Source organism: Oryctolagus cuniculus, chromosome X (assembly GCF_051225735.1).
Source record: "Oryctolagus cuniculus isolate XC-2025 breed Fujian yellow rabbit chromosome X, ASM5122573v1, whole genome shotgun sequence".
In the NCBI taxonomy this organism is placed as follows: Eukaryota; Metazoa; Chordata; class Mammalia; order Lagomorpha; family Leporidae; genus Oryctolagus; species Oryctolagus cuniculus.
Window position 1 is genome coordinate 10,747,247 of NC_142888.1, and position 15,254 is coordinate 10,762,500.

The 15,254-nt window shown below is 37.2% G+C and overlaps 1 protein-coding gene across 4 annotated transcripts in view; it reads left to right on the forward strand.

Moving 5' to 3' along the window:
• Positions 1-15,254, forward strand: part of POLA1 (DNA polymerase alpha 1, catalytic subunit) — a 330,362-nt gene that overhangs the window by 162,372 nt on the left and 152,736 nt on the right. For all 4 annotated transcript variants that reach the window (XM_008272470.5, XM_089324875.1, XM_089324876.1 and 1 more), the window contains exons 33-34: positions 10,796-10,974; positions 12,662-12,793. In XM_008272470.5, the coding sequence (XP_008270692.3) occupies positions 10,796-10,974; positions 12,662-12,793 (311 nt within the window). The remainder of the gene's footprint in view (positions 1-10,795; positions 10,975-12,661; positions 12,794-15,254) is intronic.

Below are 15,254 nucleotides of genomic sequence, written 5' to 3' on the forward strand. Positions count from 1 at the left end.
CTACTTCAGTCTTTCCCAGTTTGTTGGCATACAGCTCTTTGTAGTAATTTCTGATGATTCTTTTTATTTTTGTGGTGTCTGTTGTTAAATTTCCTTTTTCATCTCTAATTTTATTGATTTGGGTCTTCTCCCTCTTTTTTCATTAGTTGGGCCAGTGGTGTGTCAATTTTGTTTATTTTTTCAAGAAACCAGCTCTTCATTTCAATGATCTTTTTTTTGTTTTAATTTTGTTTATTCTCTAATTATTTTATTAATTTTGGGATTGGTTTATTGTCTTTCTAGGTCCTTGAGATGCATTGATAGCTCATTTATTTGGTGCCTTTCCAATTTCTTGATGTAGGCACCAATTGCTTTAAACTTTCCTCTTTATACTACTTTTGCTGTATCCCATGAGGTTTGATAAGTTGTGTTGTCATCTTCATTTCCAGAAATGTTTTGATTTCTCTTTTAATTTCTTCAGTGACCCATTGTTCATTCAGAAGCATGTTATTCAGTCTCCATGTGTTTGCATATGTTCTAGAGATTCTTGAGTTGTTGATTTCCAGTTTCATTGCATTGTGATCCAAGAAGATGGATGGTATGATTTCAATTTTTTTTTTTAGTTCACTGAGACTTGTTTTATGGCCTAGCATGTGGTCAATCCTAAAGAAAATTCTGTGCACAGGTGAGAAGAATGTGTATTATGCAACTGTAGGATGGAAAGTTCTGTAGATCTCCATTAGGTCCATTTGCTCTATAGTTTCAATTAAGTCTGTTGTTTCCTTGCTTATTTTCTGTCTGATTGATCTGTCCATTGCTGAAGTTGGAGTTTTGAAGTCCCCCGTTACTTTTGTATGGGAATCTATGTCTCCCTTTAGATACCTTAACATTTCTTTGAAATAGCCAGGTGCCCTGTAATTGGGTACTATGTAAACGTATAATATATGTTTATTAGATTTTATTATAGTCACATCTTCATGTTGAGTTGATCTCCTAATCATTACTTAGTGCCCTTCTTTGTCTCTCTTAACAGTTTTTGTGTTAAAGTCTATTTTGTCTGATATTAGGATGGCTATACCAGCTCTTTTTTGGTTTCTGTTAGCATGGAATATATTTTTCCATCCTTCCCCCTTCAGTCTGCATGCATCTTTGTTGGTGAGATGTGTTTCTTGTAGGCAGCAAATAGATGGGTCTTGTTTTTTAATCTATTCTGCCAGTCTGTATCTTTTAACTGGTGAATTGAAGCCATTTACATTCAAGGTGACAATTGATACATAACGACTAGGTCTTGACATTTTCCCATAAATATTCCTGTTGTTTACTTTGGGTTTCCTTTGTACTTTTACTGGTCATTTTCTGCCTTCACCTTCTCTCATAGTGATGACCATGTTTCTGTGTTTTTGTGTATAGGACATCCTTAGGCATCTTTTGTAAGGCTAGACGAGTGGTGACAAATTCTTTGAATTTCTCTTTATTATGGAAGGTCTTTATTTCACTTTCATTAATAAATGAGAGTCTTCAGGGTACAGTATTCTAGATTGACAGTTTTTTTCTCATAAGACTTGGAATATGTCTTACCATTCTCTCCTAGCCTATAGGATTTCTGATGAGAAATCAACTATGAGTCTAAGATCCTCTGTAAGTAATCTGGCATTTCTCTCATGTACATTTTAGAATCTTTTCTTTATGTTTTTTTTTTTTTTTTTTTTTTTTTTTTTTTTTTTTTTTTTTTTTTTTTTTTTTTTTTTTTGACAGGCAGAGTGGACAGTGAGAGAGAGAGACAGAGAGAAAGGTCTTCCTTTGCCGTTGGTTCACCCTCCAATGGCCGCCGCTGCAGCCGGCGCACCGCGCTGATCCTGGCAGGAGCCAGGAGCCAGGTGCTTTTCCTGGTCTCCCATGGGGTGCAGGGCCCAAGCACCTGCGCCATCCTCCACTGCACTCCCTGGCCATAGCAGAGAGCTGGCCTGGAAGAGGGGCAACCGGGACAGAATCCGGCGCCCCGACCGGGACTAGAACCCGGTGTGCCGGCGCCGCAAGGTGGAGGATTAGCCTATTGAGCCACGGCGCCGGCTCTTTTCTTTATGTTTTACTGCGGAGAGTTTGACTACAATGTGTCATGGTGAAGATCTTTTCTGGTCATGTCTTTTAGGAATTCTGTGTGCTTCCTGTACTTGGAAATCCCTTTCTGTCTCCAAATTAGGGAAGTTTTCTGTGATTATTTCACTAAAAAGGCCTTATAATTCATTGTCTCTTTCCATGTCTTCAGGAACTCCTAAGACCTGTTGGGTTGTTTGATAGTATCTCCTAAGTTTTCTAATTTCTTTTTTTCTAGGTCTGACTGTAAAATTTCTGGAGATTTCTAAGTCAGATATTCTTTCTTTTATCTCACCAAGTCTGTTGTTAAGGCTTTCCCCTGCATTTTTTATTTGTCCTATTCTTCATTTGTAATATTTCATTTTGATTTCTCTTTAAAATGTGTTTCATGGGAAAAATTTTCATTCATGTCATGTACAGATTTCTTTAGTCCATGAGTTTGCTTCTGATTACTTCTAAGTAGTCCTGTGATCAATTTTTATGTTTTCCGTTTGCTGCATTTCTTCAGTCTCTTCATCTTCACATTCTAGTATTCAAGTATTGTTATGTTCCTTATTCTTGTTTCTTGAATTGCTGCGTTTCTTTTTAGGCATTTGTAGAAATAGTCTCCCACCAACCACTGTGATAGCTTTTTATTATGCCTCTGTGGCTTAGTGGAGTATCTGAACTTCCAGTGAATACCCATAGGCGTGTGCTGGATGTGCCCTTGGAGCTCTGTTCACTGCTCCAGGGTGAGTGGAGTGTCTAAGGTAACACCGAAGTTACAAACTCTTTTTTTTTAATCAGAGGGGAGGTTTAATTAGCTCTGTTGGTGTAATCTTACACTCAGCTCCTATTCTCGAAGGAGATTAATGCCTGGGTGGTAGCCCCAGTGAATACAGTCTTCACCCCACTGCCGCAAGAAGCACAGGAAGGATCCGTGCATTCCTCAATCTGAGCAGGGATCCCACAGCAGTGACCCTCACCAGAGAATCAGGAAGCCCTGAGCATGTGGAGCCGCGCACAGTGACTGCCCAGAGACCCAGCTGCACCCTGCACCCTCCCACGCAGCCACAGTGTTTCCACAGTCCCAACACAAAAGGCCCCCGCAGTCACGAGCATCCAGCCTCCTGTCAGTTCTCCCAGCCAGACTCGGGCATCTCCTCTCAGCTGGTTGCTGGGTGCACGGACACAAGCTGGCGCAGCTGTTATATATATCCAAAATGGTGCCTGCCCTCTCTTACATAGTTACGGTACACCGGTGCCAGGTAGTCGGGCAGAGAGAAATGTGCCCCTTTTTGTTCCCTCTAGGTTGTCAGGTACACTGTCCCCCAACGGGCTCCAAGCTGGACGCAAGCCAGGCTCTTCCCTCAGCTTTGTTGCTAGTGGCCTGGGCTGCTGCAGTCTGCTCTCACCTCACTGCAAAGGTGGTGCTGAGACTCTTGGCTGCTGGGGTCCTGAGTTGTGCGTGTCCACACCCTCCACGTAGATCCACAGTGTCCCTCTGATTTGCTTTGGAATTTACTTTGATGTTTTCTGCCTAACTCTTCCCTGAGATTGTACTCACTCTACTTTTTTCTTTTTTTAAACTATCTTCCCCTAGAGTAGAGCATTAAGCTCCCTCCCTATTGTGCCATCTTGGAGTCTCTGAGACACTTATTTTTGATGTGAAAGGCATCTTTTGTTGTCTGTCACTTGTATAGTGGATTATTTATCGTCAGATTGGATATATAATATTTTCCAAACTTTTAATTATGGAAAAATGTGAATATCCAATAGCAGAGAGAATTGTATAAAAACTTCATGTACTCATTGCCCACCTTCAGCACGCAGCACGTGTGATCAGTTTCACTCCTCTTTCCCACTTCCCCTGATGATTTGGAGGTGACCCTTAGATAGTACTTTGTCTGTAAAGATTTCATTTTGTATTTCTGAAAGGCGGAGATTTTCCCATCATCGTCATCTTGCACAGTTCTTCATTTCCTCAGATGTCCAGTAAGTGTTCGTTTTTCCCTGATCATACTGTGAGTGTAGTGTTTTAAAAATAATTCCTTGTCCAATTGGAATCTAGTCATGGTCCATATGTTAATTTCCTCTCATCTTTTTTCTTTCTTTATTTGATCCTCCCAGTTTATTTGTTGAAGAAATGGGTTTTTTTTTTGTATTAGAGAATTGCCCTCATTGTGCAGTCTGCTGATCATATCCTAGTGGTAGCCTTTAGCGTGTTCCTCTCTCTTTTGTGTTTCCTGTAAATTGCTTGGTAGATCTAATGACTGGACAATATTTAGTTTCAATTTATTCTATTTTCTCTTTTATTACTACCTCCCACATAATGGTGTGTATGCATCTCTAAGGACGTACATGATGTCCAGTGGAGATTCAGGTATTTTGGAAACAGTGTATTTTGGTATACCTTAAGTATTTCGTAGTCACTGTTCTCCTCATTTTCAATATAAATTTTCTTGTGATATGCATACAGAAAAGTACACAACACCCAACTCAGCAACTTCATGAGTTTTCACTAAACACAAACCCATGTAGTCAGCACTGAATTCAAGAAACAGAACAAGAGTATTTTAAAAAGTTCATGGAAAATGGAATTAAATGGTAAACTTTTTTTTTAAATTATTCTGATGCAAAACTTAACTGAAAAGTGTACATCTGTAGCTTGTGGTTTCCAGGAACTTTTTGAAGATTCTCTCATATATTCTTTTTTTTAACTTCCTTTTTTTTTTTTTAAAGATTTATTTATTTATTTGAAAGTCAGAGTTACAGAGAGAGATAGAGAGGTCTTCGATCCGATGGTTCACTCCCCAATTGGCTGCAGCGGCCAGAGCTGTGCTGATCCGAAGCCAGGAGCCAGGAGTTTCCTCTGGGTCTCCCACGTTGGCGCAGGGGACCAAGGATCTGGGCCATCCTCTGCTGCTTTCTCAGGCCATAGCAGAGAGCTGGATCAGAAATGGAACAGCTGGGTCTCTAACCAGTGCCCATATGGGATGCTGGCAGTGCAGGCCAGGGCATTAACCCGCTGCGCCACAGCGCCAGCCCCATCCCTTATATGTTCTTAAATGTCCAGAAGTTCCCTCATATCTCTTAGAAACCACCTCCCATGTAATCTCCCTCCCCCTAATTACTCTCATGTCTTCTAACATCATAAATAAGTTTTTCTTATTTTTTGGAAATTAAATAAGTTGTGTCTTTATCTTTTGTGTCCTGGCTACTTTCACTTAGTATTTTGTTTGTGAGAATCATCTGTATGGTTGCACATAATTCCTCTTATTTTCATATAGTATTTCATTGTGTGAGTATCCCACACTTTATACCTATCTGCTATGGATTGTTTCTACCTTTGGGCAATTATGAATAGTGCTACTTTGAGACATTTCATGCATTTCTGTTGGGTGATTAGTAGTTGTCTTGCTAGACCACCGGGAGTAGACTTGCTAGGCCACAGGGAATTAGTATATTTACCTTTCGTGGATCCTACCAATTTTCCACAGTGGTTCTACTCATTTATACCCCTTATTAGCAGTATATGAGGGCTCGTGTTCTCACTAATGCTTGGCATTCTCTATTCTCTTCATTTTATGTGGTGGCATAAGATTGCTACTTTATTCTTTTTTAAGATTTATTTATTTATTTGAAAGTCAGAGTTATGCAGAGAGGGAAAGGCAGAGAGAGAGAGAGAAAGAGGAAGAGGAAGAGAGGGAGAGGTCTTCCATCTGCTGGTTCACTCCCCGGATGTCCGCAGTGGCCAGGGCTGTGCCAATCTGAATCCAGGACCCCGGAGCTTCTTCTGAGTCTCCCATGTGGGTGCAGGGACCCAAGGACTTGGACCATCTTCTACTGATTTCCCAGGCCATAGCAGAGAGCTGGATCAGAAGTGGAGCAGCTGGGACTTGAACCGGCACCCATAAGGGATGCTGGCACTGAAGGTGGCAGCGGCTTTACCTGCTCCTCCACAGCATCAGACCTGATCATTACTTCAGTTTATATTTCTTTGATGACTAAGTTGAGCACATTTTCATATGCTTCTTGGCCATTTGAGTAACTCCTTTTGTGAGGTGCCTGTTCAAGTCTTTTCTGCTTAGCTTTTTCTTATTGACTTGCAGTTATTCCTTACATATTCTTGGGCCTTTGGGTATGGAGATATTTATTATATATATATATTATATAATATCTTATATTTAGTCTGGTTTTTCCATGTATAATTTCCGTAATTTACCATGAAATGCTCAAATATGAAAAGTATTATACAACGAGTTTATCAATATACAGATAGAACATTTGCCTCACCCCAGAATATCTCCATCACAAAAGTAAGCATTCATTTCTGTCACTCTAGGTTAATTCTTTATGTTCTAGAATTTATCTATAAATGTTTGTCTACAATATGTTTTTGTGTTTGACTTATCTTGCTAAGCATAGTATTGTGAGAACCTTTTAACTTTTGTGTATCAGCAGTTACTCTTTTTCATTGCTGAATAGTACTCCATGATAGACTCTACTGGTTTATCCATCCTCCTGTTGATGGACATCTGAATTTATTTCCCCTTTTAGCTATTATGAGCTTTCTTGTATGATTCTTTTTATGCATATAGCTCTCTGTAAAATTTCAGTGTGTCTTATTTTCTTTAATCACACTACATTTCCACCTTGTGTATTGTCCTCTAAGAAGTCCCGTTATATGAAAGCCTGGAGTCATTGAAGAGATACATGATTTACTTCATAAATGAAATTTTTACTAAAAAATTCATGATAGGATTCCATTAATTAGCTTCTCTAGTAGTTTAAATGACTCATAATACAACTTCTTGGGAATACCACTGCTTATGTGGCATTTCATTTATATGGATTTTCCCTGTTTACGACTTACATGAACATGTATAGTTGGCTTTACTTTAGTTGTTTGTACTGTTGCTGATAGGGGCCTTGTCTTTTGGAGAAAGGAAAATTTTTTGATCAAATGTATCAGCCTCTCAAATAACTGTATGCCTTTTGTTATAAACAAGTCAGATCCTCTTGACATTGGGCGCACGTGAACAATCTAAAAACTGCTATATTTACAGTAGTTAGAAACTGCTGTGGTAGAAAAATAATTTTGTGCTAGATGTCACATTGGGGGTGTGTGTAGTAAGACTGTGGTGAACTTAAGTAAAAGCAGTGCTGCTAAATTGATCCACACCAATGCTTGTGATGTTACTTTCTATAAATATGTCTTGAAACATGAGACCTTTGATCCTGTTGCCAAAATAATGTGAGATCTCAGAAATTTTCTAATTATAAATGACAGTATTTTAATTTCATTCCATTGTCTCTTCTGTCCCACCCCATCCCAGCACAAGTGACTTGGTCATTACAAGCCACAGGATTGAATTAAAGCATACATCATCTCTGCTTATTGTGGGGAAAACCACAGCTGCTCGTCCCCCAGATAACTGGTTTTGCAAAGTCCAAGCAGGTTGCGCCTTCCTTTATTCTGTGCCTGACCAAATGATTTCAAGTCACCTGTCAAAGCTAGTCTAGTAGAAGTGGAAGGTGCTTTTCTCAAATGGGGCATAAAGTTTGTTTCTTTAAGCCAGTTGTTTAGAGAAAGCTGTCAGTAAACGAGGTAAGGAATTTGGAATTCAGCTTTGTGTCTCTTGATTAAAGATTAATCTAGTTACCCACTGTATGTGAGAAGTTTAATATTAATTATACAAGGTATATGCATGTAGGGCAAGTGTGATGATAAAGATTATGCGTTAAGGTCATTTCTGACAGAAGTGTTTAATTTTGGAGTGACAGTTACAAATGGAATTAGATGTACCAGCTCTGTCTTGCACATTTTAAAATTCAAAATATCCACCTCTAGGTGGCAGCACTAGATACTTTTTCCCTGTTTCACTCCAGTCTTAATAAGTTGTGGTATAAACAGTAAAACTTTTAAGTCTACTGAAACTTTGAAATAGGCTGCTAGTAGCAATTCCATGAGGTTTTGGAAAAATTAACTTGTATGTTGAATACGTTTTCTGCTTATTTAAGTGTAGAGTTCTACCTTTTGAAAAAAGATTCAGCAGCAGTGATCCTTATTTTTTAACACAGCATTATATGTTTTCTTAAAATGGTATAATTTAGCTCACTTTGATTTGCTTGATGAAATTATAATTGTTAGCCCAAGAAAATCACTTTTTGCAGTGTTATTCTTGTTTTCAAGTATTTTGTACAAAGGTCATTTCATTATATACATAAAATTTTAAAGAAATCATAATGTCTTCTCCCTTTATATGATATTTTTAACATTTCACATTGAACAGCGATCAAAAGAGTACTGAGATTAAGCCCTTTCCACTGAGAAAATTCAGCTCAAGAATAAATCTGAAGTGGTTGACTAAACCAGTTGGCTTTGTTACTTGCCATAGGAAGATTCAAGTCATTTGTAGAAATGGACATTTAGGGTAGAGATTTCTTGAGGCCTGATAATTTCTCACAAGTTATCGGACATTTCTCTTAAGTGGGAAGATGGCCTGTGCCCACTGTTGGCTTTCTTTGTGGCAGCCTGCCCTGGGCTAATGTGTACAGCTTTCTGCACTCAGGTGAACTGACTGAGCCTTGGCTGGTCGGGAGAGCTAGAGAGCAGCACCTGTTGGTCCCTTTTCACAACCCTGCCAAATTTATGTATGTGCAGGCCACCATTGTTTTCTTCCTTGATCTTAGGACTGTGAAGAAAGCTTGCCTCTTAGAAAAATCTTGTTTACTATTTATCTTCCTCCTTACTTTTGATTAGTATTGGCCTGGGAAATTCATTAATAATTATAGAGTCAGAAAAGGTGACACTGCTTTCTCATAATCTCAAAGCAAGACATTATGTGAATACAGTTGGGTTCACAACTGCAGTTTAATGAATTAGCAACAGTTACTTTCCACTACATAGGACAAATGGCCTCATTCACAGGCATGCTCTCTCAGTTCCTTTGCCTCTCCTTTTCTTTAAATGTGGCGTCTTCAAAAGTTCGTGGAAATCAATGCTAAAAGAGAACTCTGCATGGATTTCAAATTTTTTTACACCAAAATAAACTTATCTTTTAGCTCTGTTTTTCCACAGACTTTTTGAAGTGCTGTTATTTACTCCCACATATGTCACCAAGTTGTTCTTTCACTTAGGGGATAGATAACTTGTAAAATAAAAATGCATTAGTCTTGGGACAAAGTGACATATTAACAGTAATTTATGTCAATAGTAAAGAACTGCTTTTCAGATTGTTCTCATTGTGTACTCCTTGTTTGTATTATATCCTATCACTTTAGGAACCAGTTTAATTCTTATAACTTAACTGCATATGCAGCATGAGCATTTTTCATATATTTTTATATGGAATTAGTGTAGTGTAGATTAAATGATGTTCATTCACTATTCTGTGTTTTCATTCAAATGACATTTATTGAGTGCTTACCATGTAATAGGCATCATTGAACTTGTTTTATAGTATTTGATTTAAGTGAAACATATCTGCATTTTGGCAATGAGAAATCCAAGATTTTGTGTCTCACTCATCTTATTCTTTATTCAGTATCTTTCTAAGGTCTAAGAGTCTGTCCCAAGTATTTTTATAATTACTAGATGTCACTTGACAACTGCCCAAATATGATCTAGGATTTCATCATTGAATTCTGTGTGTATTTATTAGATTATCTTCCTAAGCAGCCATTGATAAATGTAAAACAATTTTTAGGTATTTTTGCTGTTTTGAACTTTTTTTGCCCAGTGACTGTTTTATGTTGTTTATTTACCTTTATACTAAAATAAATACTAAATACAATAACTTTCCTTAGATTTCCAAAAGTCCAAGGTTTTAGGAATTGCTGAGGGATGCTTTCAAGAAAATATTATAAGCTATGTGGTATAGAACAATTATCTTTAAGTATAAATTCAAAAGTATAATTTGACACATAGGCTATACCCAGGATAAATTAAATGTGATTGGCCTAAAATTGTTTCTTTTCTTTAAATAGCTTGAGGAAACAAGACAACATAAGCTATGTATTGATTGATTTCTGGTGTTGTTTCATTTGAACTATGAAAGGTGTATATGTGGTTTCAGGATTATCTGTCACATTTTGGCCTATCTGCTCTCATATACTCTCTAGATTCATTTTTGCTTTTGCACATATTTTAAATTTCTCAGTTCCCAATAAAACCTCCGCATCCCCTAAAAAAAGGCATGTTGTGTTTTGATTCTGCTACTGAATTTTAACCACTGAATTAGATTGCAACCTACATGCTGTTAACTACTGAGCCAAGACGAAATCGACCACTGCATTGAAATCAGGGTTAGCAGTTGTATCTGCACTTGAAGTTCTTGTAGTGGCAGTGAACCTGTTTTCTTTAATGGGATTTTCATTCTGATCTCAGTTCTAATGGTGGCACTTGGATTTTAGGGGTATTCGTTAATAATAGTACACAATTATTTGAGATTTTTCCAATGTGGCGTTAAGAAAATAATTTCAAATATCCTATAGAAGTACTTGCTCCTGAACATGAGTGCCTGCTGGCACATTCTGCATTGCATTGTTGCAGTTATCTGTTTTATTTATAAAGTAATCTCTTATAAAAAGAGAAGTCATTTGTCCATGTGATCTTGAGTTCAAATGGTTGCTTTATGTGTATGTATGAATTTAAAATCATTCTTTTATGAGAGCTTTCTTTTGGGTATTTTTTGGATGAATGTTGTTCTGAATTTGCTTTTTTCATTTACATTAATAGGCCTCGACCCCACCCAGTTTAGAGTTTCTCATTATCATAAAGATGAAGAGAATGATGCTTTACTTGGTGGCCCAGCCCAGCTCACTGATGAAGAGAAATACAAGGACTGTGAAAAATTCAAATGTCCATGCCCTACATGTGGAACCGAGAATATTTATGATAATGTCTTTGATGGTTTGGTTAGTTTCTTTTTGTTTCCTCCTTTCATTTTGTAGGCAAACTAATATGATGGTCCCTTGTCCCCCTTCCCACAAGATAGAGTATATAAAAAGGGGGAAAAACACATTGCTTTCAGTGTTTAAAGAATTTTAGCATCATATAAATTCTGCCTTCGTAACTTCTCATTTCTGCTTAAAAACTCATCGTTGCATGTGCTTGAATATGATTTTTGTCCTCCTAGGGTTCTTGACCTTGATTCTCTAATGGAATCTCTTAAAAATTCTAAAGTTATCTAAAGTATTTTTATTATAATTCCTTAATTAGTAACCTGCATTTCCCCACTCCCACCCCCATTTATTAAAACTGAGAGCAGTATTTTCCTTTATCTTAAATCAAGTTAATGGGAACTAAGTGTTTTTGGAAAGTTTTTGTGTATCTTTCCGCATCCCACTTACCTCCTTTTTGACAAAGGTACTCTTATTATCTTTCCTGCTGTCTTCACAAGTCACAGAGAGACATTCTTCTCAAGAAGTACTGCCAAAAAATGTATCATTGACCTTGTATCAGAACTTGAAACTTGGCCAATTTACTTGATTCCCCTGCATGTACTAGCCACTGGCAAATGAGTAGGCCGCAGAACTGTGTAAAACCTTGAAACTGAAAGAAAAGACGTCCTTTATCTAAATTAAAAGTAATTATTTTAAGTTAATTTGGACAAACAGCAGATGTTTTGCATTTTTTTGAATCAAAACAAAGCAATCTTTGGAAGCAAGTGCAAGGAAGAGGCAGACACAGATCAGCAATAGTTGCTAAATCCTTGAGTTTTGCTTCATTACAGCTGTAAATAAGATAGTTAATTGCATGGAGGCTTGACGACTTGCAGATGGGCTAACTGTGGAAGAGCCGATGTCAAGCTCTAAAATCTCTTCCACCTGGAATTGCTTAGCATGGTGGGTAGGGTTATGTACCAGATTGGAGCAGGAAACCAAGATGTTTAAGTATCAAGAAGGAAAACAAATGCTCCAGAAACCCCAACAGTTTTCCTGTATATTATATTTGCTTTGTCTTTGTTTAAAGCAAAACACAACAAAACACTTTCTTCAACTACTAATAGTTATTTCTTTCAAATTTCTATTCCTGCCTCTTCCCTTCCTTCTTCCAAATACAGTTTTCAATTTTTGGAAAAATTGCAGAAATTTTTAGATTTTTCTGTAATAAGTGATAATGCTTTTGTGTTGCAATACTTTTGACCTTTAGGCTTTAACCTTGAAATTAGGTTGACAAGATTAAAACAAGCTAATGTCATCTGGGTTCAAACTTGGAATGAATAAGTACGAATTTAAAATTTTGATCAATATCTATATGAAGGATATATATTTCCAGAAAGACGACTTCCTTTTTTTTTTTTTAAGGAAGAATGATTTAATCCATAGATTTTGTCATGTATTGAATATAGAATAATGATTTCAGGGTTTTTCCATCAACTTTGTATTCCATTATGACAATGACAAGAGACTGGAAGGACTGGAAGGTATGTCATTAAAACAGTGTTTGGGAGGAGAGTAGTTAAGAAAATAGGGTTAAAAACTCTGCAGAAAAATGAATAGGAAGATTGCATATGAAGACAGCGTGTCAGTTTTTAAGCACAAAAACCTTTTACAACCGTGCAGTAACCTCTTGTATACTTGTCTGTCTGGACTTCTGTAGGGAGCCGATATGGAGCCCAGTTTGTATCGTTGCAGTAACATCAACTGTAAAGCTTCACCTCTGACCTTTGTGGTACAGCTGTGCAACAAATTGGTCATGGACATTAGACGTTGCATTAAAAAGTACTATGATGTAAGTATCCGTTATCAGGTTCTTACATACACAAATTTTGTGGTTTAATACTTGTTTCATTTATGTTTTTATGAAAATGTAAAATTTTAAAATATAACCATGAAATGTTTTTTGTTTGTTGTTAACTCAGTAAGACTAAGTCGTCACTCAGACCTTCAGACAGAAGAAGGAAAAGCTTCAGTGTTGCCCTTATTTGTCAAGTAGAGCTGTAAAGTCAAGTGTATAATATTAATAAGCTGCCTACTAGCTTGTAGCTTGTACTCTGTATTTCGGTGGCTCTTGAGACCACTTATGCCAGATTATCTGGGGGGAATCAGAATAAACGTATTCTAAATTTAAATGTAAATTTTTCATTTTTTGAAGAAGGTTTATTTATTTATTTGAAAGTGAGTTAGAGGGAGAGAGAGAGAAATTTTTTTTCCATCCACTGGTTCACTCACCAAATGGCTGCAATAGCCAGTGCTGGGCCAGGCTGAAGCCAGTAGCCAGGAGCTTCTTCTAGGTCTTCCCCATGGGTCCAGGGCCCCAAGGGCTTGAGCCATCTTCCACTGCTTTCTCAGGCACAGTAGCAGCGATCTGCATCAAAAGTGGAGCAACTGGGACACGAATCGGCATCCATATGGGATGCCAGCATTTCATGTGACTGCTTTATATGCTCTGCCACAGTGCTAGCCTCAAATTTTTCATTTTTAAAAGAGAATGTCTAATTTTTATAAATATATAGTAAAAAAAAACCAGAACAATGAGTGAGCTGTCTTCATCAGAAAGTTTTTATTCAAAGTTTTTTTTAACATTTCATATGAATGAATTTTTTCTCTTAAGAAATTAAAATAAAAATTAAAAACAACTCCACATTTCCCATTTGATTTTCATTTTGTCCTTTAAACCAACTCTCTGTTACTTGAAAATTCACTGTATTGGCAAGGCAAATTCCCCCTCCCCCCAAAAGAAATGCTCAAAATCTATTAGGTAAGATCCATGACTTTTTTCAGTAAGTTTCTGTTTATGGTGGTTAACATTGAACAGCATTTTCTTCTTTAAAATAGAACTTAATATGTAAAAAGCGAGTATGAAATCATTCTAAGGACAAGTAAAATGTAGAGTTTCAGTGTTGTGATATTGGCATAGAATAATTTATATCTGTCAAAGCAGCAAAATATATTTGAAGATTTTTTAAAAAGTAATAATGATTATGACTGCATTTTAGAAAAATCTGAAACATTTTGTTGAATAATCCTATGCTGGACTTAATGAACAGTTGGATGGGAATGAAGGTTATCTGTGGGGTCACATTCTGCAGCAGATGAAGCATTCAGCACATGAAATGGGATGCCTTTATTTAGCGTGAAGAGTCCGAATCCAACTATTCAGCCTCTTGCTTACAGGCCTCTTTGAGTAGAATATGATTCTTAACTCTTGGGAAGAATCCTGAGTTTTTTCTCTGTGTTTAGTCTATCAAAATCACCAGGGAAATGTTAATACTAAGAGAAATTCATCTGTTCCCTTCTTTGAGAAAGAACAGTTGTTTTGACTAAGTTGAAAATAGGCAGGAAAATGGTCTGTATAACTAGAAATATGCCCTGACTGAAAGAGTGATTTCTGTCCTAAATGTGTGCGTGTGTTGTAGATGATGTTGCAGTGGTGATGTAAGTATTTTTCATGCTGAATAACTACTCTTGGGGAACCAGATACTTAACACAAAGGTTCTTGAGTATCTGTCTTGTGGACCAGCCATCTCATTGAAAAGTAAGAGTTTGCATGTAGATAATTGCCCCTTGATTAACCTTTCTGAGGGATTTGGAATCAGGATGGCCAAATGTCACTTGTGATGTTGAGGCTTGATATGACTGGCCTCCAAATTAGGAAATTATTTCTCTACTTTTTGATCTTAACCATGCGTGGTTGGATGAGAGAGAAAGAAATCTGTTACTTGTTCTTTTCTTGGCTCCATGTTGGTTAAATGTTGAAAATATTTTCAAGAGCTGAGCTTTCGTACCAGAAGCTGATGCAACTCTAGTTTCTGATTTGTTGGTAGACCATTTCATTTCCTCCTGCCTCTGGACTTAGAGAAGTTTTTACCAGTATACGTGCATGGCATGGATACTGATGGCTGTTACTTCAGTGTGATATATATCCTAGTGATGGCATTCCAACTGGAGACTGATACACAGCTGTACTGGAAGCAGGATATTAATAGTGAATTCTAAGATTAAATGACTGTTCTCTGAAGCTAGGTACCAGAGTGGTTTGCGCCAAGTTGCAACATTAAAAATACTACCCACAGTCAAAAACGTTGTGACTAAGGGCGGGAATGTTGGTATTTATTTTTTTACTTTAATCTTAGAATTGTTGGGGGCCGAATACAACCTATATTAATAAAGGAAAGCCTCTCCATATGGGAGGAATTTTAGGAAGATAAGTCGAATATGATATTGCAACATTATAAGCTGCCATGGAACAT